This window comes from Rhinolophus sinicus, linkage group LG02 (assembly GCF_036562045.2).
Source record: "Rhinolophus sinicus isolate RSC01 linkage group LG02, ASM3656204v1, whole genome shotgun sequence".
Classification (NCBI taxonomy): domain Eukaryota; kingdom Metazoa; phylum Chordata; class Mammalia; order Chiroptera; family Rhinolophidae; genus Rhinolophus; species Rhinolophus sinicus.
This window is the reverse complement of record NC_133752.1, coordinates 1,408,999-1,432,763: the sequence shown is the minus strand read 5'-3', so window position 1 is coordinate 1,432,763 and position 23,765 is coordinate 1,408,999. Positions and strand designations below refer to the sequence as shown.

The window sequence follows — 23,765 nt, the reverse complement described above, 5'->3', positions numbered from 1 at the left end:
AAACAGACGATGGCTATTTCTGCTGCTAATGTGACAGGAAATGCATTTTCATCCAAGTGAAGATCTTATTTTTATTAGTGGTACATATTCCAGGAGGATAAATGGAAACAAGTCCGTCTGTATAGAAAACAAGCGGAAGCCCTTAGTGTAGGAGCTTGCGCCTCCTGTCACTCAAGTTCCAGCCAGGCTGTGCTTGCAGGCAACTTGGGCAAACACATTTTGCATGGGAAAATTTAAAGTCCTTCCAAGTAAATTACTTTTCACAATATTCCAGTGGGCATTATTTTAAAGAGACAACTTATTTTTCTAAAAAATGTAAATATGAAACATATGTTAAAAACCGAATTGCAGTTTTTTCAAAAGTCAGTTTGACAACTCAAGTGAACATTACTTGAAACCTTGCTCCATCTGTGGCAGAGAAGCCTCCCTTGGAGGCCCCAACAGGCAGCTCCGCACAGCACCCCGGCTGCCCCTGCGGGCACAGGTCTGCGGGTGAGGCTGCCACTGGGCAGACACCACAGTGAACCCAAACCCGGGTGTGCTGCCTTCAACAAGCAGCCAGCCAGTGCGAGGCAAAGCAGGTCTGGGGGTGGCTCTATGAAATGGGTGCTACGTAAAGAGCACACGGGGTGCAGGTGGGTGTGAGGACGACCTAGCACGGGTCTGAAGGGCTCAGCATGAAGTCCGGATCCAGCCCGCCTGCAAGGACAGAAGACAGGAGTCCAGGGTGGGGAGCAGCCCTGGAAAGCACTAGAATGAATCCAGAGGGTTCTACTGGTTCCCCTGGGGTATCTCCAGGGCCTTGGACCACCCTGGGACCCTCAACCCACCCAGCTGTAACGCTTCTGGGTGGAGAACATGCCCTGTGCTTCCTACTCCTGAGGGGCTCCACAAACCCCCATCTTCTGCAGGGTAGAACAGGCCACCTCTCAAAGCCCCTACTTCAGCCTGATGCTCTATTTCAGGACTGAGGGACCAGCGGGGCTGCTGACGGTAAAGCCGCTTAGCAGGACAATCACAACTCTCCTGGAATCACACTGCTGAACGTGTGGCCCCAACGGGGTCCACCATGGGAACCCTCCTCCTCTCAGGCCTCTGCCTGACGTTGCCGGGCCCGCACCTCTTCCCTGGGCACCCCGTCCTACTGTGAGACCCTTGCAAGCTTCCCAAATCCCTGTGAGCCCGGGCCTGCCTGCTGAGGTCCGGCTTCTGGAGCCTGACACGCCAAGGCAGCTCCACGCAGGAAGGCGTCTGGGCCTGCAGTACAGGGCTCTGCGTCTGGGCCTGCGGCGCAGGGCTCTGCGTCTGGGCCTGCGGCGCAGGGCTCTGCGTCTGGGCCTGCGGCGCAGGGCTCTGCGGCTGGGCCTGCGGCGCAGGGCTCTGCGTCTGGGCCTGCGGCGCAGGGCTCTGCGTCTGGGCCTGCGGCGCAGGGCTCTGCGTCTGGGCCTGCGGCGCAGGGCTCTGCGTCTGGGCCTGCGGCGCAGGGCTCTGCGTCTGGACCTGCAGTGCAGAGCTCTGTGGCTGGACCTGTAGTGCAGGGCTCTGCGTCTGGGCCTGCAGTACAGGGCTCTGCGTCTGCACCTGCGGTACAGGGCTCTGCGTCTGGACCTGCGGTGCAGGGCTCTGCGTCTGGACCTGCGGCGCAGGGCTCTGTGGGAAACCCTCCGGGAGGACTGGAGATGGGAGGAGGGCGGGGGCAGGTTACAGAGCAGGTGCTGTTTCCACCATGGTCAGTGTTAACAGGAAGTGAAGCACACAATTTCTCAGTTACTAGCATAGTGTCTGAAGGTTGTGTGTACTCGATGGACTGGAGGTCAAGTCCCGTCATAAGCCCCCACTAGGCGAAGCTGCCTCGTCTTGGCAGATATCTGCTTCTGTGACATCCCACGCCCTGTGGTGAGGCGGGGACTGCACAGGGCTGCCCACACAGCCGTCATCTCCCTCTTCCACCCTTGACGTCTGCCGCCCTCTTCTGGAACGGCCTGGTGCTCCTGTGCCTATGGGGTAGACGAGGAGCCCGGGCCACCGCTCAAGCCCGTCAGTGGATGCCACTGTGCCAAGTCACGCCTTCAACCACAGTCTCCAAAAGCGCACTGCCGCCCTCCACTTCCTTGTCACCCAAGGGCACCTTCCTCTGCATCCCTGGGACAGAGCATCTGCTGCCCCCGTGAGAGCCTGAGACTTGTTTCCGATCCATTATCAAGGCCAGGACACGGAAGGGGAGGCCGTGTGCTGCAAGCCCAACTTGAGGCTTTGAAGCAGCTTCAGTTCAGGCCACCAGGGAGTCAGGGGCTGCTGACACAATGCCATGGGAGACCCACTCCAACCCCGAGTCCCTGCGCTGGGCCCCGCACACGCCACGTTACCTTCCTCTGCTTGTGCCTCGCCCGCTTGGCTGCGCGTGAGCTGCTCACTGGTTTGGTCTCGGAGCTGTTGATGAACTGCAGGAGGTCTTCCACCCTGCGGTGGTCCTCCACACTCTCCCTCTCCAGGAGCTGGTCTGTCTTCTTGGGCTGCTCCTCCTTCCTCTTGGTCAGTCGTAAACGAAGCTTTTCCCTCATTTCTGCGTAATTTCTACTTGTTGGTGCGGCTGGAGGCTAAGACAATTTAATGGCACATAACTAAATTAAGCCTCGAGTCTTAATGATTTTGAACATAAACTGCAGACCATATCTCTAAAAATGAATTTCTTCTTATTACTCAAGTAATACCTGCTCACCAGGAAATGAGGAAATAAGAGAAACAAATGGCAGGAAAAGGGAAATGTATGCATTCATGAGAAATCTGGTAAAGAATATACAACTACGCACAAAAATGAGTATTTTTAAATGGAAAAAGTAACTTCACATACTGATTAATCTACTTTCTATGTAATACAGTTATCTTTTCATGCCAGTGAATGTGTTTAAGGTATCTTTTTATCCATTTGTAGGTTTCCTTTACAGTGCTGAAAAGAAAAAACATTGCCTTCAATCCCACTGCCTAAATTTCTTACAAACTACTAAAAACGTGTGCACTGTTTAGGAAATGCAGACAGAACTGAAGTAGAAAAAGAACAACTCCCAGCCCCCGGCTTTCCTCCCGTCCCCCAGGCACCATGACTGCTGTTTGCTGGTACAGATGAAAGACTGTTCTGGAAAGTGTGTGAGCATATCAACATCCCTTGTACCCAAACGAGGGGGCCAACCACACACGGCGGCGTCCCTGACGCGGACAGTCTGGACTCAGCAAACGCCCACGGCTGGTACTCAGCAGGCCCCCATCCCACCAGCTATTTTAAAAGTCATAAACATAAGCAAAAACGCCGTGAGGAAATCTTTACAACTAAATCTTTGGGCAAATCTTTCGTGTCATCTCTTTCGGACAAGTCCAACCTGGAAGTGGAAGCGCAGGTTTCGGGCCACATCTGGATTTGAACTGCGCTGGAAATGAAGTTTTACCCACGACATAACCACACCCGGATTCAACCTGGTACACGGGTCTTCCGAGGAGCTCACACGCAGTTCCCATGGAGACATGCACCTGACACGTCCCATCAGCAGAGGCCCTGCCCCCCAGGCAGGGCGGTGGGCACTTACCCCGCCATGGCCGAAGAATTCACAGTAGCAGCAGTCACAGTACTTGCCCTCCTTCTGGTTAGTGGAGGTGGACGTGCTGGAGCTGTGCTCCGAGCAGCTGTCCTCGTCGGCACTCTCATCCCCGTCGTCCTGCTGCGGGTCGTACACGCCGTTCTCGCAGCGGTGCCCTTCGCAGTCGGGGTCACTGCCAAAATGCACAGGCCCATTAGCAAGCAGCTCACCGCCCCCACCCCCGAGGGCGGGCATCGGCACCGCGCAGGTGAGGTTCTGGCGTGCCCTGCCCTGTCACAGACCGGAGCAGGGTGCAGAGGGCAGCACGGCCTGCATGCGCACCGGTCACAGGAACGGCAGGTAGAGACCGGGCAAGGAGGTGCACGCAGGCACGGGCAAGCAGGCACACAGTCGCTGCACTGTCCCTCCCACTGTCCCCCCTTCATCCTGAGGGGGGTGGGGTGGGATGGCCCCACACAGGCCAGTTTGAAGGTAACGAAAGCTGCCTTTTAGAAAGAATAGTCCGAGTGTCTGTTGCACTGTACTTCGCCTGATGCACAGGGATTATAACTTATAAGACATTCAGGCCCACCCCGCCGTTGCCAGTGGTTAGGTGGTGGTCTGCACACCCACCCATGGGGGACCCTGGCTCTGCAGAACTAGATGCCGAGACTGGAGCCCAACCCCTCGGCCTACGGCCTCTGCTGGGCACATTCCTGCCCGCTGCCCGTCACTGGGCTGGTCAGCTGCACGGTGCCAGGGCACAGAGCTCCTATAGGCACTGTACGGCACCCCATTTCCATAGTGCTCCAGCCCTCCCCCCCAGGACCCGGGCTCACCTGCAGACGCTGGGAGGCGCACTAATGGGGCCGTCTGTGGCGGGGGGCGGGGGGCCCACCGAAGTAGGACAGAAGCTCTTGCGCGTATCCACAAAGCCGGGAGACGTGGCTGCATTTTTGGGGAAGGCTGGGGCTGCAAGATTGGCAAGGTGAGGCGTGGGGCCTGGTGACAGGGCGGCAGGAGCGAGGGCGGGAAGCGGCGCCAAGCCCGTGGGGCTGTTCCTCGGGGCGGCAGGCACGGCGTGCCTGTGCTCCTCCTTGTTGACACCGTGGAAGACCTCGCCTGCATTGGGACACGACAGCCATGCCAACAGCTGCAGTCGGACGGACATTCATGCGGCTTTTACTTAAGACACTGTACCCGTTTTTGTCTGAAACATGTTCCCATCCATAGAAAAGGTGACGGACCAGTACAGAGCGCCCGTTAGCCTCCCCTGGAGTCATCACTGTCATGAACTTCCCTGGACACACACGCATCCCGGAGGCTGCTGCATCCTGCCTGCTTCGGAGTGACTCCTGAGAGCACACACACTGCAGCCCAGCACCGTGGGCACAGGTGCTTACACCGCCTGACACTCTCCTCTACGCGCATCCTTATTCCGCATTTGGTTTCCCCGCGTGGTGCTGTAGCTTCTCCACCAACTCAGCCTCTTTTAAACTCTGTTCCCTTTCACGACAGTGACGCCGTTGGAGTCCGAGCCAGCTGTCCACCGGTCTGGACTTAGTACATTTAACTGACACATCTTGGGCACGAACCCTGCTAAGGTCATGCTGCACCCTTGTCGTCTGACTGTCAGTTTGTCCGTGGTGGTGAGGTTACATCTGGTCAGATTCCCCCAGCGACAGGCACCTTTCCTCCTCACCTGTGGGTGCTGCTCCAGATGCGGGGGACACTGCATTCCCCAAACCAATGTGCAATTGTGGGCAGTGCCCCCAATGCCCATGGACGGCACGTACCTGGACCTGCTGGCAGCATAGCGGCAGTGATCTGCTGTCAGGAGGGCCCTCCCCCACTCCCATCGGGAGCAGCCAGCGGGTCCCTGAGTCTGGCTATGTGCTACAAGCCATTCCCTTATTCTCTGGGATGTGCCAAGTGTCCTGACTCTGGCAGGCCCCCTCTTTGGGCCAGCCCCCATGTGTCCCACTGACAGCTGCCACTGGCCTCTGATGGCTCTTCCTTCTTGTCAGGGCCCTTCTCGCTGTGCTCAGATCAGACAGTAACCACGACACCCCTGCACACCAGCGATGTGAGTGGCAGCAGGGCGGCCTGTACTCTGGCAGCACCCCCAAGGCTTCAGCTTTTGGGTGAGCACCAACCCGACTGGTGCTCAGGCCAGGAGGCGCAGAGAGGCAGGCGGGCCCCCGTGTGGCCAGGCCCCAGAGCAGGTCACGGGGACAGGGGATGGCCTGGCACGAGCACTGCTAACCCCACTTCCAGCCCTGGGCGCAGCGACTCACCGACCCCCGGGCCCCACCAGCCAGCTGCGGGCCTTACCTACGGAAGGAGGCCTCTTGGACGCCACTTTGAACTGGCTGTTGCTCGACTGCACTGTGGTGGCCGTGCAGGACACAGAGGAGGTGGCTGATGAGGTGGCCATCACAACTTTGTTTGCTTCCATGAAAGCATCTTGGAAGTTGTACAAGCATTTCTTTTTTGCAGCATTTTTTTTCTCTTTACAATCCGAAACTGCAGGCGTTTCACTGCTAGCTGGAGGTGGAAGGGCTTCGGGTCTTGTTTCTGAGAGTGTTGGCCCTAGTATGTCACTCCCTTCAGAGAAGAATGGGAAAATTAAGGCTTCTAAAAGGTGTGATATTTAGCCAAAACCTGAAAGATATCTGATTAAACTTCTGCTAGTGGGGCTGCTACTGAAGTTAGGATTCCACTGGGATGATGCTAGATAACTCGTTTTTATCTAAGAAAAACAATTCTGAGCACCTACTATGTGCCAATTCCTATGCTAGGTGCTTCCCCAAAGTTATTGTATTTAATGTCTTAAAATTACTTTCTGAGCATGGTACTGTAATTCCCATCCTCAGGATGAAGAAACTGAGGCTCAGAGAAGCTAAGCAACTTGCCCAAGGTCACACAGCTAGAAACCCTTTCCAGGCACAGACCAGATGTTAAGTCTAGCGTGCTGTTCTGAGCACATGCAGGGGCTGGGTGTGGGGCCACCAGGGGCTCTAACTGTTCACATGACGACAGAGATGAGGCATAGGTACCAGCCCCTCTTCAGATGCCCCGCTACTGAGGTAACAGCTGCGCCTGGCAGCAGAGGCAGCTGGCAGGAAGGAGCTTGTCAGAGGGGACAGGTCCCGTGTAGGGTCAATATAGAAATAGAGGAAAGGAAGGTAAGTCACAACATTCAAGTCGACTGTGCACTGTCGCACCGCCCATGTACTGGGGTGAGGTCTGGTTGTCACCACAGCTCGAGAAGCAAAGGCTGAACACCGAACCCTGGGGACAAGATGCTCAGCAGCGTGGGGGCAGCAGAGACCCCAGCGTTAGCAAGGCCCATTACGGCTGCCGCGGGGACGTGGTGTGACAGATGCAGAAGGACGGAGCAGCATGATGGGGCCCGAGGGGCTGTCTGCTGGGCACAGCGGCACGAGGCCCAACCACTTGGGGGCTTCCACGGGAGACTACAGCAACAGAGGCAATCCACTCAGCTCGGGTCATTGAAAACTTGAAGAAAGTTTTAACAAGTTCCTTACCAGAAATTGTATCTGGCAAGAAAGTGCCAGGACTCCAGCTCTTATCATTCATCACTTCTGATCCCCAAAGACTTATAAATTTAGAACTATTCCACTCTGGAGTAGTCCCAAAACAGCTCGGATAAATATGGTCTTGAAGAGATGCATTGAATACCTGATGCTTATTTGTGTGATTCTGAACAGGTGCTGGCGGTAAAGCCTACAAAACAAAAGTTCTAATCACATATCAAAATTAATATTCTGCTTACCTAACAGTTAAGCTATAGACAGACAAGTCATTACTGGAAAGCGTGTGGGGTATGCTCGCTGTGAGAGGTGCCCCTGCTTGAGCTCGGCTCCCAGAGCGCTTCCCAGATTGTGACAGGCTGCACACCACAGGTCACACTTGAACCAGACGAAGATTTTGAAAGCAATGGATGCCTTAAGGAAAATATCAAACCTTAGACAGCTCAGTAATGTCTAACATTCCTCCCTGGTCACATTTTCAACGTGGTTCATTTGCATCAGATCTGTTCCTATGGCTTATTCTCATCTGACATTTTAATGACCACTGCTAAAAAGTCAACTTTGGAATCACTGATTAAAAACAGCAAAACTCTTACACTGTTTTCTCACGCTTGGACAGAGAGGAGTGGAATCTGAAGAACTGTGCGTCTTATGCTGTGCTTGGAAGCCCCTGGGCACACCCTTGTCTAAGGTTGGGGGGGAAATAGGGGGTGCTGGGCGTCCTCAGGCCCTCCCTCCCCTCAGCCCACACCTCACAGCCTGCACCACCACCCACACTCACACCTGGCCCCTTCCCAGGCCTCTTCCTCGGCAGCCGGAGTGAGCTGTTTTGAGTGTAAGAGCACTCACTCCCCTGCTTAAGAGTTGCCGCTGGCTTCCCACCGTTCTTCAGCGTAAACGTGGCCGGCCCAGCCTGTCCTTCCAGCTTATCAAGCCTCTGGACACACTGAATGGCCTTACCCTGGTCCTCACACTCCAAGCTCCTTCTTGACCCTGATCTTTGCTCATGCCATGCCCACGTTCTAGAACGTCCCAACCTCACTGACTGACATTCAGCCTTCAGGCCTCAGCCTACATGTCGCTTCCTCACCACCCAACACCCGACACCAAGGCACTGCACTCCATGACATTTGCTCTTAGCACTTAGCGCAGCTACAAGACAAGACTTCCTGTGACCTGTCAGTCAGCGCTGCTGTCCCCTGGCTTTCGTGAGCCTCACATGGCCACGGCCCACGTGGACCCTGCCCTGCCGCCCAGCACCTTGCCGATGCCGGGCACACAGCTTTCCCTCGGCAGGCCTGTGCCCAGGGACCGGCCCACCTGGAGAAGATACAGGTCTGGCATTGCTAAGCCCACCGTCTGGGACACAGAAAGAGCAGGGAGCACTGTAAGCTCGGGTGGGAGGGTTTTGGGAGCACCCTGAGAGCCAGCGAAGGCTTGGCAGAACCCTGACGGCCTGGCTGGGGCACAGGCCTGAGGGAAAGGGGCCAGGGCACAGGGATGGGCCATGCCCCTGGATCGCTGTGCCACAGCGTGACGGGCTACAGGGGCCAACGGAGACACAACTTCGCATGGCGTGTCCTGAAGGGGCGAGGGAGCCACAGAGGGTTGTAAGCAGCAGTGTGGTCTCCTCCGGGCAGTTTAGTGTACTAGAAACAGCAGTGTGTGGCGTGTGGTGGACGACGCAAAGGGGCAAGGGTGACAACCACAGCAGTTAGGGTGAGAAACGATGACGTGGTGGCCGCAGAGGAGGAAAGCAAAGAGGGATCTGGAGCCCTGAGGACAAGAGCTGTGATGGGCGGCGGTCAGGAACTACTGTCTGTGGCTCTGCTCCTAGGAGGCGGGCAGTGATGGCGCCCGTGTGAACTCTAGTCCCGTTCTTGGCCTTGTGCTGCACGGTCTGAGGGGTGCGGACGTCAGCTCTCCCTTTTACTAGCTGTGTGACCTCAGGCAGATTACGCAAGCTTTCTGTGCTGCAGTTTTCGCCTCTGTAATTTGGAAACACCTACCTCCGGGGGTTCTGGCAAGAGTAAGTCAGGCAGCATATGTCAACTGCTCAGCACACTGCCTGGCCTCAAGGAAGCATTCGGTGAGCGCCGAGGTGGGGCAGTGTCACTTAGGGGGCCTGGGTTCCCAGACACAAACCCCGCCCAGGGCTGTAGGCTTTGGCGCCCTCCCACAGTGCAGACAGGACATGAGGGTCACTCCTTTCGGGTGGCTTAGCCCATCCGCTGACCTTGACTGGGCTCAGGGAGGCAAAGATGGAGGGTAAGGCCGGCGCCAGCACTCAGGACTTAAAAGTGGGAAGGAAGAGGCCTGGGATCAGAGCTGGAGCCGGAGCCAGCTGTTCTGCCAGGGAAACCCCAAGGGGCAAAAAGTGAGGAGAACAAGGAAATCATATTTCAACACAAAGTAGTGACACAGTAAGAGGTGCTTTGCTAAGACGGAATTGATGTAAAGTAATTAAATGGAAGTTTCTTATCTCCAAGACCTCTGCGGGGGGCAAAACGCCTGACAGGTGCAAGCAGCGCCGGCTGTAAGAGGCAGCTCTCCTCACTAGCCCAACCGGTAACTCAGCAGCAGAAGCACAGTCAGGGCTCTGAAGCTACCCAAGCACTTCTTGAGACCCTCCTAAGACATGGCCTCACACTGTGCCTTCGCTTCGAGAAAGCGTGCTGCGCCGGCTGGCCTGGACACACCACCCATGTGTGTCAGAGAGCTCTTGTTCATCCTTCAAGACCCTACCCCAGCATCACCTCCTCTGCAAACCACCCCACAGCTCCAACAGTAAGCGTTCCCCTCTCAGTGTTATTTTCTATTTTGCACCTACAATTTCTATTAAGGTACGTCATAGTATTTTGATTCTTTAATTTGATTACGTTTTTGTCTTCTTTTTAGACTATGAGATTCCTAAGAACAGGGACCAGGAATAACTGGTTTTTATTTTTCTAGCATGTAGCACAGGGCCTGGCACATAATGGGTGTTCAGTAAATGCTGGACAGACTTTAGCTTAGAGGACTAAAGGAACACAACACAAGCCTGCAATACTGGAAACGTAAGTTAATGATTCTATACATTCGATCCATATACTTCTTCAGAAGCCAATCTACTCAAAACAGGAGACCCAGGTGCAGACACAGGGAGCGGGGTCCGTAACAAACTGTACCCGTATGAACACTTTCACATAAAACGCCTACTAACCTCAACAGCTGGGGTTTCCTTCAGGGAAAAAAATAGGCATGTCAACTGGGTCGTTTGGGGCCCTGCCTCTAAGTACACCAGTGAAGTAAACATGAAACACGCCTCTCGCCGGGGGGACAATGCTCATACTGGGAACACTGACTTCACTCTCTGCAAACCCACACCACTTCGATTAACACAAGTTTTCAATTGTCGTCTACTTTGAGACAAAAGTGATTCACAGGAAAGCAGAACTTTTACTTTACATGAAAGCTCTCACACGCACGCACACGACTAGATGCCCTCACTGAGCACACTCTTAGAGTTCACACAGGAGCTGAAGACCCAGCCTATCTGGCAACCACCACGCCGGTCCCAGAAGCGCCAGCGCAGGTGCAGAAGATGGCAAACCATGGAGCAAGGGGCGAGCCACTGTTGCACGTGTGACAGAGACCGTCAACACTGAGTTTTCAAACAGAAGGGGTTCCCCTCACACCCCAGGGGACAACACAGTTAAGATGACGACTACTGTGTTTCTTCTTACTAAGGTTCTTCAGTATTCCTGCCAGAGACGGTGCAGAGGCACAAGCACCAGCTCTGTTTTGGTCTTGCTATTTCTCAGGCCAGGAGGACTGAACACGGCCTCTGAAACAAAATACAGACCAAAGATCACAATATGACCCGCGGCGTGCAACCCACTGATGTCCCTGTCTCCATACAGCTTTCTCCTCCCTCAAATTCCAACCGGTACCAAACTCCGACGTACACGTGGGTCATGCTCAACTTTACGAAACACATCTGCAGTGGTTGTGCTTCAGGGACCCAGTGAGGGAGGTGACATGCACGCAGCCCAGAGCCACGTGGTAGCTACTTTACCTGGCTGCACTTGATGCATGGAACTCACTGAGGCGGCCTGTGACTACTTTTGAATATTCCTCAAGATCCTAGTGAAGATTTTAAGACTTCTCTCTACCTTCATTACTAGACCCTTGCCCAGCATGGTGACTGTTTCATAACACGTTTTCCAGATGGAAAAAGTCACAAGATTGAAAGTTGGAAGCCTCAGGTACCAGGCCCAAGTCGTGACCTCCTGCTCCTAGGCCACATGAGATGAAGGCTGACCCTGCATTGCGAGGGAGCCCCAGCAGCTCACCTCTGCTCTTCTCTGTAAGGTCATGTGTTCTTCCTCTGCTGGGGGGCTTTGTCCACTAAGAGGGGACTCTTCACTCTAGATCCCAGATAAATGGCACCAAACACCTTCGTAAGAAACTGCTGCACCACAGAGAAAGCAAGTAAAACCTTTCACAAAGAGGTGATAAGAGCATGGTGAGAAAAACAGGGCCCAGTGGAGGTACGGGGAAGGGATGGCGGGGAAGGGATGGCTGCTCTGAGGGTGCACACACCAAGGTGACAGTCCTGGCGGATGGACCTGTGGTCCCACCAGAGACAGGAGAGCTGGAGACTGTCAAGAGGAGCTGAAGGACCCCAGGTGGGTCAGCACCTGGAAACAGGTACCCTGCACCAGCAAATGGAAACCCCTCTTAAGGAACAATCCCCTATTTAGGACCTTGGGGTTCTCACAGAGTAAGTTGAACAAAACATGTCCTCATAATAAAAAATTACTATACATATAAGGAAACAATACATCAGCAGAAACACGAACAGATTTAGATCCACAAGGTTTGTTTCAAACACAGAATAACTGTGTAAAATGCTTAAAGAAAAGGTGAAAGAAAAAGTGATCAAGGAACAAGATAAAAAGTTGTTAATATATTTGAAAAATAAATAAACTAGAGCTTTGAACGAAGAATTACAGTTGCAATTAAAAGCTCAAACTTAAGTGGCAGATTTGACATAGTAAGAGAATCACTTAAGTGGAACACTGATCCAAAAGAGTTCCCAGAACAGACTGAAAAACAAGAGAAATATGAAAGAGAGCTTCAGGTATGAAAAACAGAATGAGAAGGCCTAACAATCAGAGGTTCAGGGAGATACAACAGAATGGCAGAGAGGAAATGCAAAGATAAAATGGCTGAAAGTGATCAGACAGGAAATTTAAAATGATTACCAGACTAATGGTTCTAATGGAAAAAACATATAATATGCAACAACAAATGAGTAACGTGAAGAGAAACGGAAACTCTAAGAAATAAAAAAGAAATGCTAGAAAACAAAAACTTTTAAGAGAAACGAAGAATGCTTTTGATGAGCTAATGAGTAGACTGGACACAGCCAAGGAAAGAATCAGTGAGCTTTAAGATATGTCAGCAGAAACTTCTCAAACTGAAATGCAAAGAGAAATAAGAATTAAAAAACAAAAACAAAACAACCCCCCCCACCATCAACAAAAAACAGAACAAAGTATCCAACTGTGGGATGATTTGAAAAGATGCAATGTATGGTAACTGAAGCACCAGAAGGAGAAGAAAGAGAACAGATGGAAGAAATATTTAAAAGTCATAATGCTCAGAACTTTCCAAAATCAATGACAGAAACCAAACCATAGATCCAAGAAGCTCAGGGAAAACCAAATAGAAAAAATACCCCCAAATCTACACGTAGGCATATTATATTCAAACTGCAGAAAACCAAAGACAAAAAGAAAATCTTGAAAGCAGCCTGGGGGCGGGGGGCAGGAAAGAATTCCTGTACCTATAAAACAAGGAAAAAATTACAGAGGGCACCTCATCAGAAACCATGAAGCATGAAAAGAATGGAATCAAATATGTTTAAAGTGTTGAAAGAAAAAAAAAAACACCACCAACCTAGAATTCTGTATCCAGCGAAATTATCCTTCAAAAGTAAAGGAGAAATAAAGACTTCCTCAGACAAACAAAAACTGAGGGAACTCATCACCAGCAGACCTGCCCTGCAAGAAATGTTAAAAGATTTTCTTCAGGCAGAAATAAAATAATATAGGTCAGAAACTTGGATCTACATAAAGAAAGGGAGAGCAATGGAGGAAGAATAAATAAAATCTCTTATTTTTCTTATTAATTGACCTAAGAGATAACTTTGTTTAAAGTAATAATAGTAACTGTACTGGGTGATTGATACATGGATAAATGAGAATAATGACAGCATGTTGAAAGGGATGGGAGGGCGGGATTGGGAATAATCTGTTAAAAGGTATCTGCACTACACTTGAAGCAGAATAGCGTTATCTGAAGGGGACTTATTTAGGTTAGCTAAAATACTGTAGCTAAAAATACTGTTAGCTAAAATTTTAAAAAGTAAGTATAATTGATATACTAAGAGATTAAATGGAATCATAAAATTCTCAATTAAAAGTGGAAAAGGCAGAAAAAGAAGCCTCTGGAAACAAATATTAGGTTGGTGCAAAAGCAATTGCTGTTTAAAAGGTTAAAAACAATTGCAAAACTGCAATTACTTTTGTATCAACCTAATAGAAAAGTTACAAACATAGTTGCTATTAATGCAAACACATAAAAAAGAAAATCACTTTAAATGTGAATGGTCTAAATATACCAACCACAGGGATTATCAGAGTACATCATAAACAAGACCCGTGTGTGTGCACGTGTGTGCATGTGCCTGTCTATGAGAAACCTACTGTAAGTTAAAAGGGATGGAGATATACCATACTAACACTAATCCCAAGCTGGAGTAGCTATATTAACTTCAGACACATCAGACTTCAGAGCCAGGACAGTTATCAGGCATAGAGCAGCACATTACACAATGATAAAAGGGCCAACTCTCCAAGAACACGGAACACTGCTAACACGTAAGCACGGAACTACAGGACGGAAACTGATAGAGCTGCAAGGAGAAACAATTGCCCACTGTTACGGCTGGAGACTCAGGAGTCCTCTGTCAGACTGGACAGGTCTAGCAGACAGAAAATCAGTAAGGACGTGGTTGAACTCAACCATCAACCAACTGGATAGAGTGGACACCCAAGACCACTCCCTCCAGCAACAGCAGAACACACATTCTTCTCAAGCTCACGTGGCACATTCACCACGACAGACCACACTCTGGGCTATTAAGCACACTTTCACAAATTCCAAAGAACAGAAGTCATATAGTGTCTGCTCTCAGACACAGTGAAATTAAAGTAGGAATCAATTAACAGAAAGATAGCAGAAATCGCCCGATATTTGGACATTCCCTGTCACGGTTTTGATTTCTTCTCTAGTATTTCATTACTGTACTTGCCTCCTGCAACTACTTTTAACTTTCAAATAACTTGTATCTCATCATATGAATTAAATGTATCGTTGCTATAAAGGCACCTGAAAATAGAAATAGTCTTCAAGTTTTTCTAATTTCAGGAAAAAATTTTCATAGTACTCATCCCAAGTATTTCAGGTATTAAATGTTCACCCACAAAGGCCAAAGCATGAATTAAAAGAAATACAAGTGCAATCACACAAAGCCTTCAAGGCGACAATGGCCACGTCAGCAGAGCAGACACTCCCACAGGCCCTGCGGGTGCAGCAGTGGGGGAGGTCGGAAGGCCTTAGTGGTCAGGCCGCCGTCCACGGTCAGCCCCTCCCACCCACACTGGGAAGAGCATACTGCCCGACCCTGGCCTCTCCAGGAAATCTGTGCTGCTGTAACCAAAGGCCAGTTTGTGTCATTCTCGGCTCGCTCGAAGGTGCTTCTACAAACTGCTGTCGGCTGTGAACACACCATGCACTTAAGCACAGAGGGAGCCACAGTATTCAACCGAGTGAAACTAACTCCAATAACACGAACTCATGTTGCACGACCTGGTGAGTGCCAAGGCAAGCTTGTTTAGAGAAACAAACATTTTTATACCAGGTACGAATGAAGTATTTTGCCAAATGCATCTCCTTTTTCCAAATACAAACGGCATCCGGCTAGTGTATTTTAAATGAATCAGTAAACAGTCTCACACTGGTTGAAATAAAGCTTAATAACCTGTCCCCTGTATTTGCCTTTCTGCCCAGGAATCTTTCACATCTATCTGCTGGATTAGTTTACCAGGAAGCAAATAAACAGATTTTAGATGCCAGTAACACTCCCCCAAACATTTTTGTCCCCTTTATTTTTCTATAGACTACCTGAGAAAAGGCCAAAAGTCAGGGGGGGAGGTGAGCAGGTCAGTTTTTAACTGGAGTGTCCCAACAGCCTTTGGGAAGAACCAATTTCATAACTTTACTTGAAGATTTTTAGGAACCAGTTCTTGAATAGCTTCAACCAGTAAGAAGGATACAGAATGTTCTACACAGAGTGGTTCCCAGGGACTGGAAAACAAACCTCCATTTAGGGAAGAACATGGAGGGGACAGCTTCCCAAGCTTGCGCAGTCACCCTGAGGTAGACTGTGGAAGCCTCCTGGCTTTGAATGCTGTAGTAAGTCCTCACCTAACGTTGTCAAGAAGTTCTGTGACTATAAGTAAAAGAACGTGTAACAAAATCAGCGTGACCACAGGCTAATTGACATAAACAAGAGTTAGGTTCCTGGGCATCCCGTCAACATTGTAAGCAAACAATGTTAAACGCAATGACATTATTCGAAGGCCTGAAAATGTTATTTAAAATCCTTCTATTAACGAAGGCATCGTTAAATGTATAAATTGAGCAATACTCAGTCTAATAAAGCTTAAGCATACATTTGGGTAGTTACCAAGTACTTCCTATCCCAGAACATGACAAAATGACTCCATTCGGTTCTAAATCAGCGTGTGGTAAGCGCCCGCTTACGCCCTTCCCCAGCATACACACAGCACAGCCCACACGTGGACTATCCCTGTGCCACCTCACAGGCATCCCTCAGGGAACAAAACGTGCACGCAGTCTGAAAACGCCCCTTCCGTGCCATGTCCTTCCTCCCTGTCTCTCCCAGTTAAGAATCACTGTTTTAATAAGTCAGTAGAATATGGGGAAAATTCTATTTTTGATTGATTAGAACTAACCTTGAACCAGAATAACTGATAAAAAAATCAGAATTTATGATAAGAGCTAATTAAGGTAACTTTAAAATAGCTTGAGAGGCAAAGCTGTCTAAGGTACAAAAATTGGACCCAACCTAAAACCTCCCAGCAGAGTAAAGTCTAGGCACTAAGTAGAAGCACAGGATTCTCGGAGAAGAGACACGCAGAAATGCGACTTCCTCTGGCTCCATCCGTTCCTGACAGGCTCATGGCACCACTCATTTCTGGCAGGCCTCAACCGTCCGCCCCCCAGCTCCCTTCCACAACGCGCACATGATGGTTTCCTGCACCGCCCTTAGGTCTCTCCTTCCAGCCTGTGTATTTCTACAGGTCCTTGGTTTTCGTGCTTAGAGCATTATCACTGCAGACCCTGTAGAGCCCAGCTGGTGTTAGAGGACTCGTGCTACCCAGCACATCAGGAGCCAGGCCCCAGAAGCCACAACTGGAAGTAGCCCCGAGTATAACCCATTACACCTACACCGTCTGAAACACTCTTTTCATTCTAGTTAATTCTGCAGGAATAAACCAGGACTTTCATGACTGTTTTTAAAATGCAAAGATTCCAAATTCTAAGAGCTTATTTATGGTCAGAGGAACAACTGCAGACCCTCCTATCAGGAGCGGGCGCTGTCCTCTGCAAGCTGCCCATCTCCACGGTTTTGTTTGTCAGGCCCTTTCTGCCCCGACTTACCTTACTGTGTGTGAAGGGGGGCGCCGTGTACAAGGTGGGGTGGATGAGCGGGCGAGGCAGGTGTGGCACGGCGTGCAAAGGCACATGTCCGTGGATGTGGGGGTACAGATGCAAAGCGGGGTGTGTGGGCTTCTCTGGGCTCATGAACTGATGGCCAGGCGGAAGGGCTCCCGCTGTCATTGCTGACACTGGCAGTCCAGAAGCTTCCTGCTTACAAACATGACACTCACAAGAGTCTGCAGCTTGTTCAGCCTACAAGAAAAGGAAAGGAACCACTTACTTAGTGAAATGAAGATTGGTATGAGCTGAACTAACGTTGGTCACCACCTGTCGAGCACTTCCACAACTCGACCAGGGCCTCCTTGTGAGAGGGGCCCGAGACCCAGGGACCTAAGGGAGGAGACGTGCCTCATCCCCAGCCGTGCACCTGCGGCAGTGGCCACCACGGCCCGCAACCTGTGCCTGTCTGAGCAGGAACAGGGAACTGGCAGAGAGGGAGAGAGGGAGCTGGGGCCGAGGACAACAGGCCGCTGTGGTGCTGTGTCCTGCGGGCCTCGCACTGCTCGATGAATGGCGATTCAGAGTCTGCAAGACGCACCAGAGACAGGACTTCTGGCTAAGGTAGAATGAAGCAGTCAGACGCATCTGCCTCAAAACAAGTGTGCAACGAACACGACTGTCAGAGGCAACTGTTTCAAGGCTCTGGAAATCAAGGACAAAACCAAACTGGAAGCCTTTATTCCTGCAAATCCGCTAGAACTTCAGGACAGCAGGAGTCTGGCCTTCTTGCCTGGGGCTCTTTCTATTCCTAACTCCTCAAGCCCCTCAAAAAACAAAACTAAAAAAAATATCATAATTAAAGAAATCAACAGAAGTAAAATGGTACACTAAAAATTTCGTATAATAGAAAAAAAAGTAAGAACAGAGAAACAAAAACATGAGACGTATAGAAACAGCAAAAGGCAGATTGTAAAATAAATATCACCAATCATTATATTAAACGTCAATGAAGCATTTCAAACAAAAAGCAGAGACTGATGGGCAGCATGAAAATTCAAGACCCAACTGAAAGATTTGAAGACGAATTCTAGATTCAAAGACACAGAGACTGACATTAAAAGGACAAAAAATATATAACCCCAGTAACCCCAAGATAGCTGGAGTGGTTATATTAGTATTAGGTAAAATAGTCTTTAAGATACGAAATATACACAGAGAAACAGTTCACAATGACAAAAGAGTCAGTATATCAGGGAGATATAACAGTAATACGTGTACACACATTCAACAACAGTGTCCCAAAATGCATGACTCAAAACTGGCAGATCTGAAGGCTGACCCTAACCTCACATCATAAGCAAAACCTGAGTCAAACGAACTACAAACCCAAGTAAGGGCTAAAATTGTAAATCTTCCAGAAGAAAACAGTTCTGTATTAGGCAAAGCTTTCTTGGATGTGACATCAAGAGTATGATTCAGAACAGAAAGAACTGATAAGCTGGAATCAATTAAAATGAAAAACTTTTGCTTTTCAAAGAACACCATAAAAAAACTAAGAGACATACCACAGACCAAGAGAAAATATTTGCAAATCATGTACTTAATAAAGGACTTGAAGCAATATATAAAGAACTCTCCTAACTCAGTAGTAACATAGAAAACGAATGGCCCTTACATACAGAGGGTACCAGAAAAATGTATACAAATTTTAAGAAAGGAAAAAACTATTAAAATTGTAATAGTCAATATACCCTGATAACAGAAGAGAAATACAAGTCACATTTGACTTCTGCAATTACAAGCGGTGCTCAAAGTGGTTCCCATCAGCGTCTAGACACTTCTGATAACAGCAAACTACTGCTTGAGCAACGCTGACCAAAGTGTCCACTTGCATCCATTTTTTGGCACTTTTTTGGCACCCCCAGTATATGAAAGGATGCTCAACTTTGCCCATAAAAAGTGAAATGAAAATTGAAACCTCAAGGGGTCACCATTTCTTACCTACCAGACTGGTAAAAAGCCAAAACTGTGACATCACCCTCTTCCGGGGGACGGGGGAGGCCACCACCCTGACCCAGTAATGAAATGTCAGATGTATAAGGCTGCTCGGGAATAGTTTATGAGGGGAACAGACACAGTGCCGATCAGCAGGGAACTGAAGGAAAACACAGAACCATACGACGTGTCCACACTGCAGACACAGGAGGGCCAGCGGAAGAGGAGGAGGACAGGCACCCGGCCGCACAGACAGACACTGTCCAGGATTACTGCTGAGCAAGGAGGGCGGGTGTGGGCCTTTCCTACGAAAGGCAAAGAGTAAATACTGTGTTTTCATGAATAAACACAGGAAGAAGACAGTAAATAAGGAAACCTGGGCACCTACTGGGACTGGGGTGGGTGGGTGGGCGGCAGACAAGCTACCGGGGAAGGAGGTGGAGCACGACCTCCCAGTGGAGTACCTTTTCCCAGCACCTCTGTTGCTGGGGCCGTGCATTTACACCACTTATACAAATGATTAATTAGCCAAAGCACCTTGACCTTCATGTGTTCCTCCTCTCATTTAAATATTGCTTGAGCATCTATTATAAAACTGAGTGTCTATGAAAACATAATAGTCAGATAAGGTTAACAGAAAAACAGTTATCTACCAGGGAAAAAAGCTCCTTAAACAAAGCAACTTTTTTTGGAACTTTAACATTCCACTACTTTACTTTATAATCCCCTTGTTTCTACACAGGCAAAAAACCTCCACGACATGTAAGTGTCTGGAGCTCCCCGGGGTGTTGAGAAGTCAAGACTGTTGATTACAGAGTCAAGCAAAAGAAACAGATCAAAATGGGGGTTACGGGTCATGTTTACTGATTCTGTGAGTATGCCTTGGTTCTCTCCCATTCTGATCTTCAAAGGTTATTCAAAATGACGTAATTTTGTATTTCATAATGCTTATGTTTATTAGAGGAAATAAACACAGAGAAAGAGACCCTTGGCAAAACAGGAAGTTGGAAGAAATAAAATCCTACCTGCTGAGCTGGGTAAGATGGGGGTGGACTGCCCACTTTACTTTCCTCCTTCCTGGGGCTCCCACTGCCCAGAACTGCGTCTTCCTTCGGGGCCCCTGGCGGCTCCCCACTACCCTCGGCATCCACGTCTTCGTCGTCAGCCTCTGAAGAACTGCTCGTGGTGCTGCTCACCTGCGGGGACTTTAAAACAGCGTTTAGGAAGGTGCATTTTGTGAACCAGAAGCACAAGAAAACCGAACGCCAGCCCACCATTCCACGCCGCTGACTGTGACCATGAAGCAGCCATGCGCATACCTCATCTTTCAGGGCCATGTTCTCCCCGCCACCATGTAATTCGCTGTGGATTCCGTTCATGTTGGCCACCACCTCAGTGTCGTCATAGTTACTCAACGGGTAAATGTCAGCAAATTTAGCGGACAAGGGCGCCACGTCTTCATCATCGCTACAACTGAGACGAGGGACACGGTCACCCTGAGGCCAGAGCGGTCCCCATCCCAGCATAGACACTGCTCTCCTCTACGAGAGTGCGGCACTGAGTACCTGGGCAAGTCCTAACATCACGAGTAACCTGAACACACGAGCAGGGGCCGGGACACTACCCCTGTGTTGTTTGCAGGAGTGGAAAACACTCCAAAAGCAGAAACATTAAGGAAACCACAAAAATTTAACTGATACTGCATTTCCATTCGACTTAAAGTGCAGACACACTTCATTTTCGACTAAAATTAAAGGTGTACAGAGGACAACCTTAGATCTTCAGAATTTGGTTTTTAACCACCGAAATTTCAGATACAGACAGTTGAACAAAACTTTAAAGGCACGCACTTATGTGACAAAATACTGAAAGTTTTTGCTACCAGGTCAGCTCTGGTCAAGCCAGTCATGATCTTAATTTAAGTATCAGCTTTAGTAAGACATCTGAGCAATCGGCAAATGGAATATTTACTAAAAAACGAAAGCAGATTTCAAGGCTGTGGCTTATGGGGCCGCTGTTTAAACGTATGGTTTCGTGGTGCATGAAAAGAGCTGGCAGTTACCTTCAGTGCAAATGGCTCAAGGCACGACCGTGAATGACGCCCACGGTCTACCCCACAGGCCTCCGCTCCACCCGCAACCTCGGCACACAAGGCCCACAGAAGGAAAAGCATAAGAACTGGTGATTGTTTGGCTTTGGTGGGGAGTGTCCAGAACCGCCAAACTCGGGCATCTTTTCCATTTTTAGGGAAACAAGCATCCACATACAACAATGCTCTAGAACCTGGAGCACCGAGGCGGCACAAACAGCAGCCGCCAGGTGAGGCCTGGCTGCTCAGGGCTGCTGAGGGCCCACGACACCACAGTCAACACTCACACCCATTCCTGACGGACGTGTCATCATCCCCATAATTCAGACAGAAGGGGAAACTGAGGTTCAGAAATGAACCATTTGCTCAACGGGAGGAAGGCAAGTTTGGCCACCCCCAGAAGCCATAAATTCAGAGCATCGTGGGAGTGACTGAAAGTACACGACTCGACGTAACCAACCAGAAATGGCACCAAGAAAGGGACAACACACACCGAGGCCACACTGGAGGTTTTCAAACCCGGCAATTCATGACTGGAAGACACTCGCCACCGAGTGGAGACCCCGATGCCCAGAGCAGCGTGAGCACTGCGGGCCAGGGGCAAGGCTCCCGCAGACCTTTCCCGCAGACAGCGCAGGAGCCACGACTGGCGTCAGCAGCTGTGACACGAGCCAGGTGGACCTGCCCCAGTCGGCTCTGAATAGCCGATGCAGGCCTAACTCGGTAAGGAGCTGGCTGCCTGCTGGCTGCGGGGCCCTCAGCGCAGAGCAGTCTGCGTGCAATGAAAAGAAGCGCTCAGGCCGCTCCCTTCAGCATTTCTTCGGGTTTGGGACCAAATCGGTACTGAGAATTACAGACTCTGGAGAAAAGCCTTAGTCAGAGTGACCGTGAGAAACCCACGTAAGAAATCTGAGGAACGCTGCAGCTCCTCCCCTGCGGCCCGTCAGGTCAGTCACCGCCATGGCCTGGGGGTACAGGTCAACATTTCCCTAAATCAAACAAAAACACAGCCCACGTGCAGGAGTTAGAGCGGGGTGCCGCTGCAGCCACCTCACCCACACCAAACGTATTCTACTTCTAGGTGATGTGGGAGTGAGGGAGACAGACCCTGTCGGTCTCTTGCTAACGTAAGTGCACGCATTCTTGCCAGACACGGAGGGAAGGCGGGGTGCCCCCCGCAGGTACGGGGAGGGCGCGAAGCTCCTGCACAGCGGCCACACCACTGAGCTGCCTCCTGACTGGCATCTACCTATACCTTTTCTTTCAGGCAACAAAAAGTGTCAAAGTTTGGGTTTACTGGTTTTGTGTCTTGAGGGCTGCATATAACAACAAAGGGTCCTTTTCTTTGGAAAGCACGGCAATGACACCCATACTTCTGCAGATGTCACTGTCTGTATCTCTCAGTACCAATTACTTAAATTCCTGAAATCTGATCACAAAGTCACAACTTACAAAGTTGGTGCAGAGCCATTGTCTGTGAGGATGAGTCTGGGGTGCTGCTGGATTGTAATAGGGGAGCTGGAACCTGACCCTGAGCTTGCTGATGACACACTCGGGGGGCGCATCTCGGGGAGACAGTCGGCAGCAGAACCCACTTGGAGTGGCAGCTGGTGAATGTGGGTGTCGCCAGTGACAGGGGGGTCCACGATACCACACGTGAGGATGTGTGAGAGGCTGCAGTCATCACACGCACACCTGGGTGGGAAGTAAGGCAGTTACTGAAACAGTCGGCCCAGGGCAGGTCGGCTGTGCTCCCGGCACACCCGCCACGCTCACCTCCGCCGGTAGCTGCAGTTGGGGCAGTCGGGCATGCTCAGCCGTGATGATAGCATGTGCCTCATGGCGTCTGTGAAGTTGTTCTCGCCAGTGACCGCTTTCTTATTCGTGAACTAGAGGAATTACAAAACAATAGGTTATTCTGCAAGACACATCTACTATTACGTGGCTCATATTTTCCAGTAATTACGGTAATGGGTGTTCTGCTCATTTAGAGACCAAAGGTCATAGCTTCCTACAGTAGGCCAGGGCCAGGAAAGAGGGCAGCGGGCCTGGAGCTTGTGCCAGGCTGGGAAACAGCAACCCCGGCTGCTTCCTCACCAGCAAACGCAGCCGACACCCAGCCCTTATCTTGAAGGTGCCATGTGCTTGGCACGTGCTGGGTATCGGCACTGAGATAAATCAAATCGCTACCCCAAGGAGCTGAGCTTCTGGAAGAGAAGTGAGGCAAGAAACCAAAGCTAGGGGGCTCGGTGTGGGAGGTGTGCCTGCACAGCCACTCAGGGGGCCACCAGGCAGAGGAGCTGCTGGGAAGCACCAGGCCTGGGCAAGGCCCAGGAGGCAGTGCGGGTAAGGCTGCCAGAGGCGAGGCAAGGAGGGTGCCCAGGCCAGGGCCGAGCAGCCCGCAGCGCGGCCCTGAAATGCTGGCCATTTAGCCACTTGCCCCGCAGTGAACAATTTCCATTTCCTTGAACTGTCCTCCTACCCAAGCCTCACCTGCTCTTCCAGGAATCGCCTCTGTTTAAAAAGCTCCCAGTCTTCCGTTAGCATGCGCTGTTTGGTTTTCACTGTCATCTAATGAGGGAATGAAGACACAGAAGTCTCAGTACCAGCAGGAGCTACTCAGGGCACCTTCTAGGGGAGATTCAAAAACGGAATATCCAAGAAGCATCGCCTGTGGACACGAGAGGCACCACCACTGAGGCACCAGCTGACATCCTTTCTGTCCCAGCAGCCTGCTAAGGTACTCAAAGGCTCACA

General features: G+C 50.3%; 1 protein-coding gene across 2 annotated transcripts in view; it reads right to left on the bottom strand.

The window, feature by feature from the left end:
- FAM193A (family with sequence similarity 193 member A) overlaps window positions 1-23,765 on the bottom strand; it is a 113,213-nt gene that overhangs the window by 17,292 nt on the left and 72,156 nt on the right. For both annotated transcript variants that reach the window (XM_074320347.1, XM_074320354.1), the window contains exons 8-18: window positions 23,502-23,579; window positions 22,785-22,897; window positions 22,461-22,703; window positions 20,239-20,392; window positions 19,945-20,124; window positions 16,925-17,176; window positions 7,121-7,319; window positions 5,904-6,176; window positions 4,409-4,691; window positions 3,579-3,762; window positions 2,367-2,597 (exon numbers count right to left, since the gene is read on the bottom strand). In XM_074320347.1, the coding sequence (XP_074176448.1) occupies window positions 2,367-2,597; window positions 3,579-3,762; window positions 4,409-4,691; window positions 5,904-6,176; window positions 7,121-7,319; window positions 16,925-17,176; window positions 19,945-20,124; window positions 20,239-20,392; window positions 22,461-22,703; window positions 22,785-22,897; window positions 23,502-23,579 (2,190 nt within the window). The remainder of the gene's footprint in view (window positions 1-2,366; window positions 2,598-3,578; window positions 3,763-4,408; window positions 4,692-5,903; window positions 6,177-7,120; window positions 7,320-16,924; window positions 17,177-19,944; window positions 20,125-20,238; window positions 20,393-22,460; window positions 22,704-22,784; window positions 22,898-23,501; window positions 23,580-23,765) is intronic.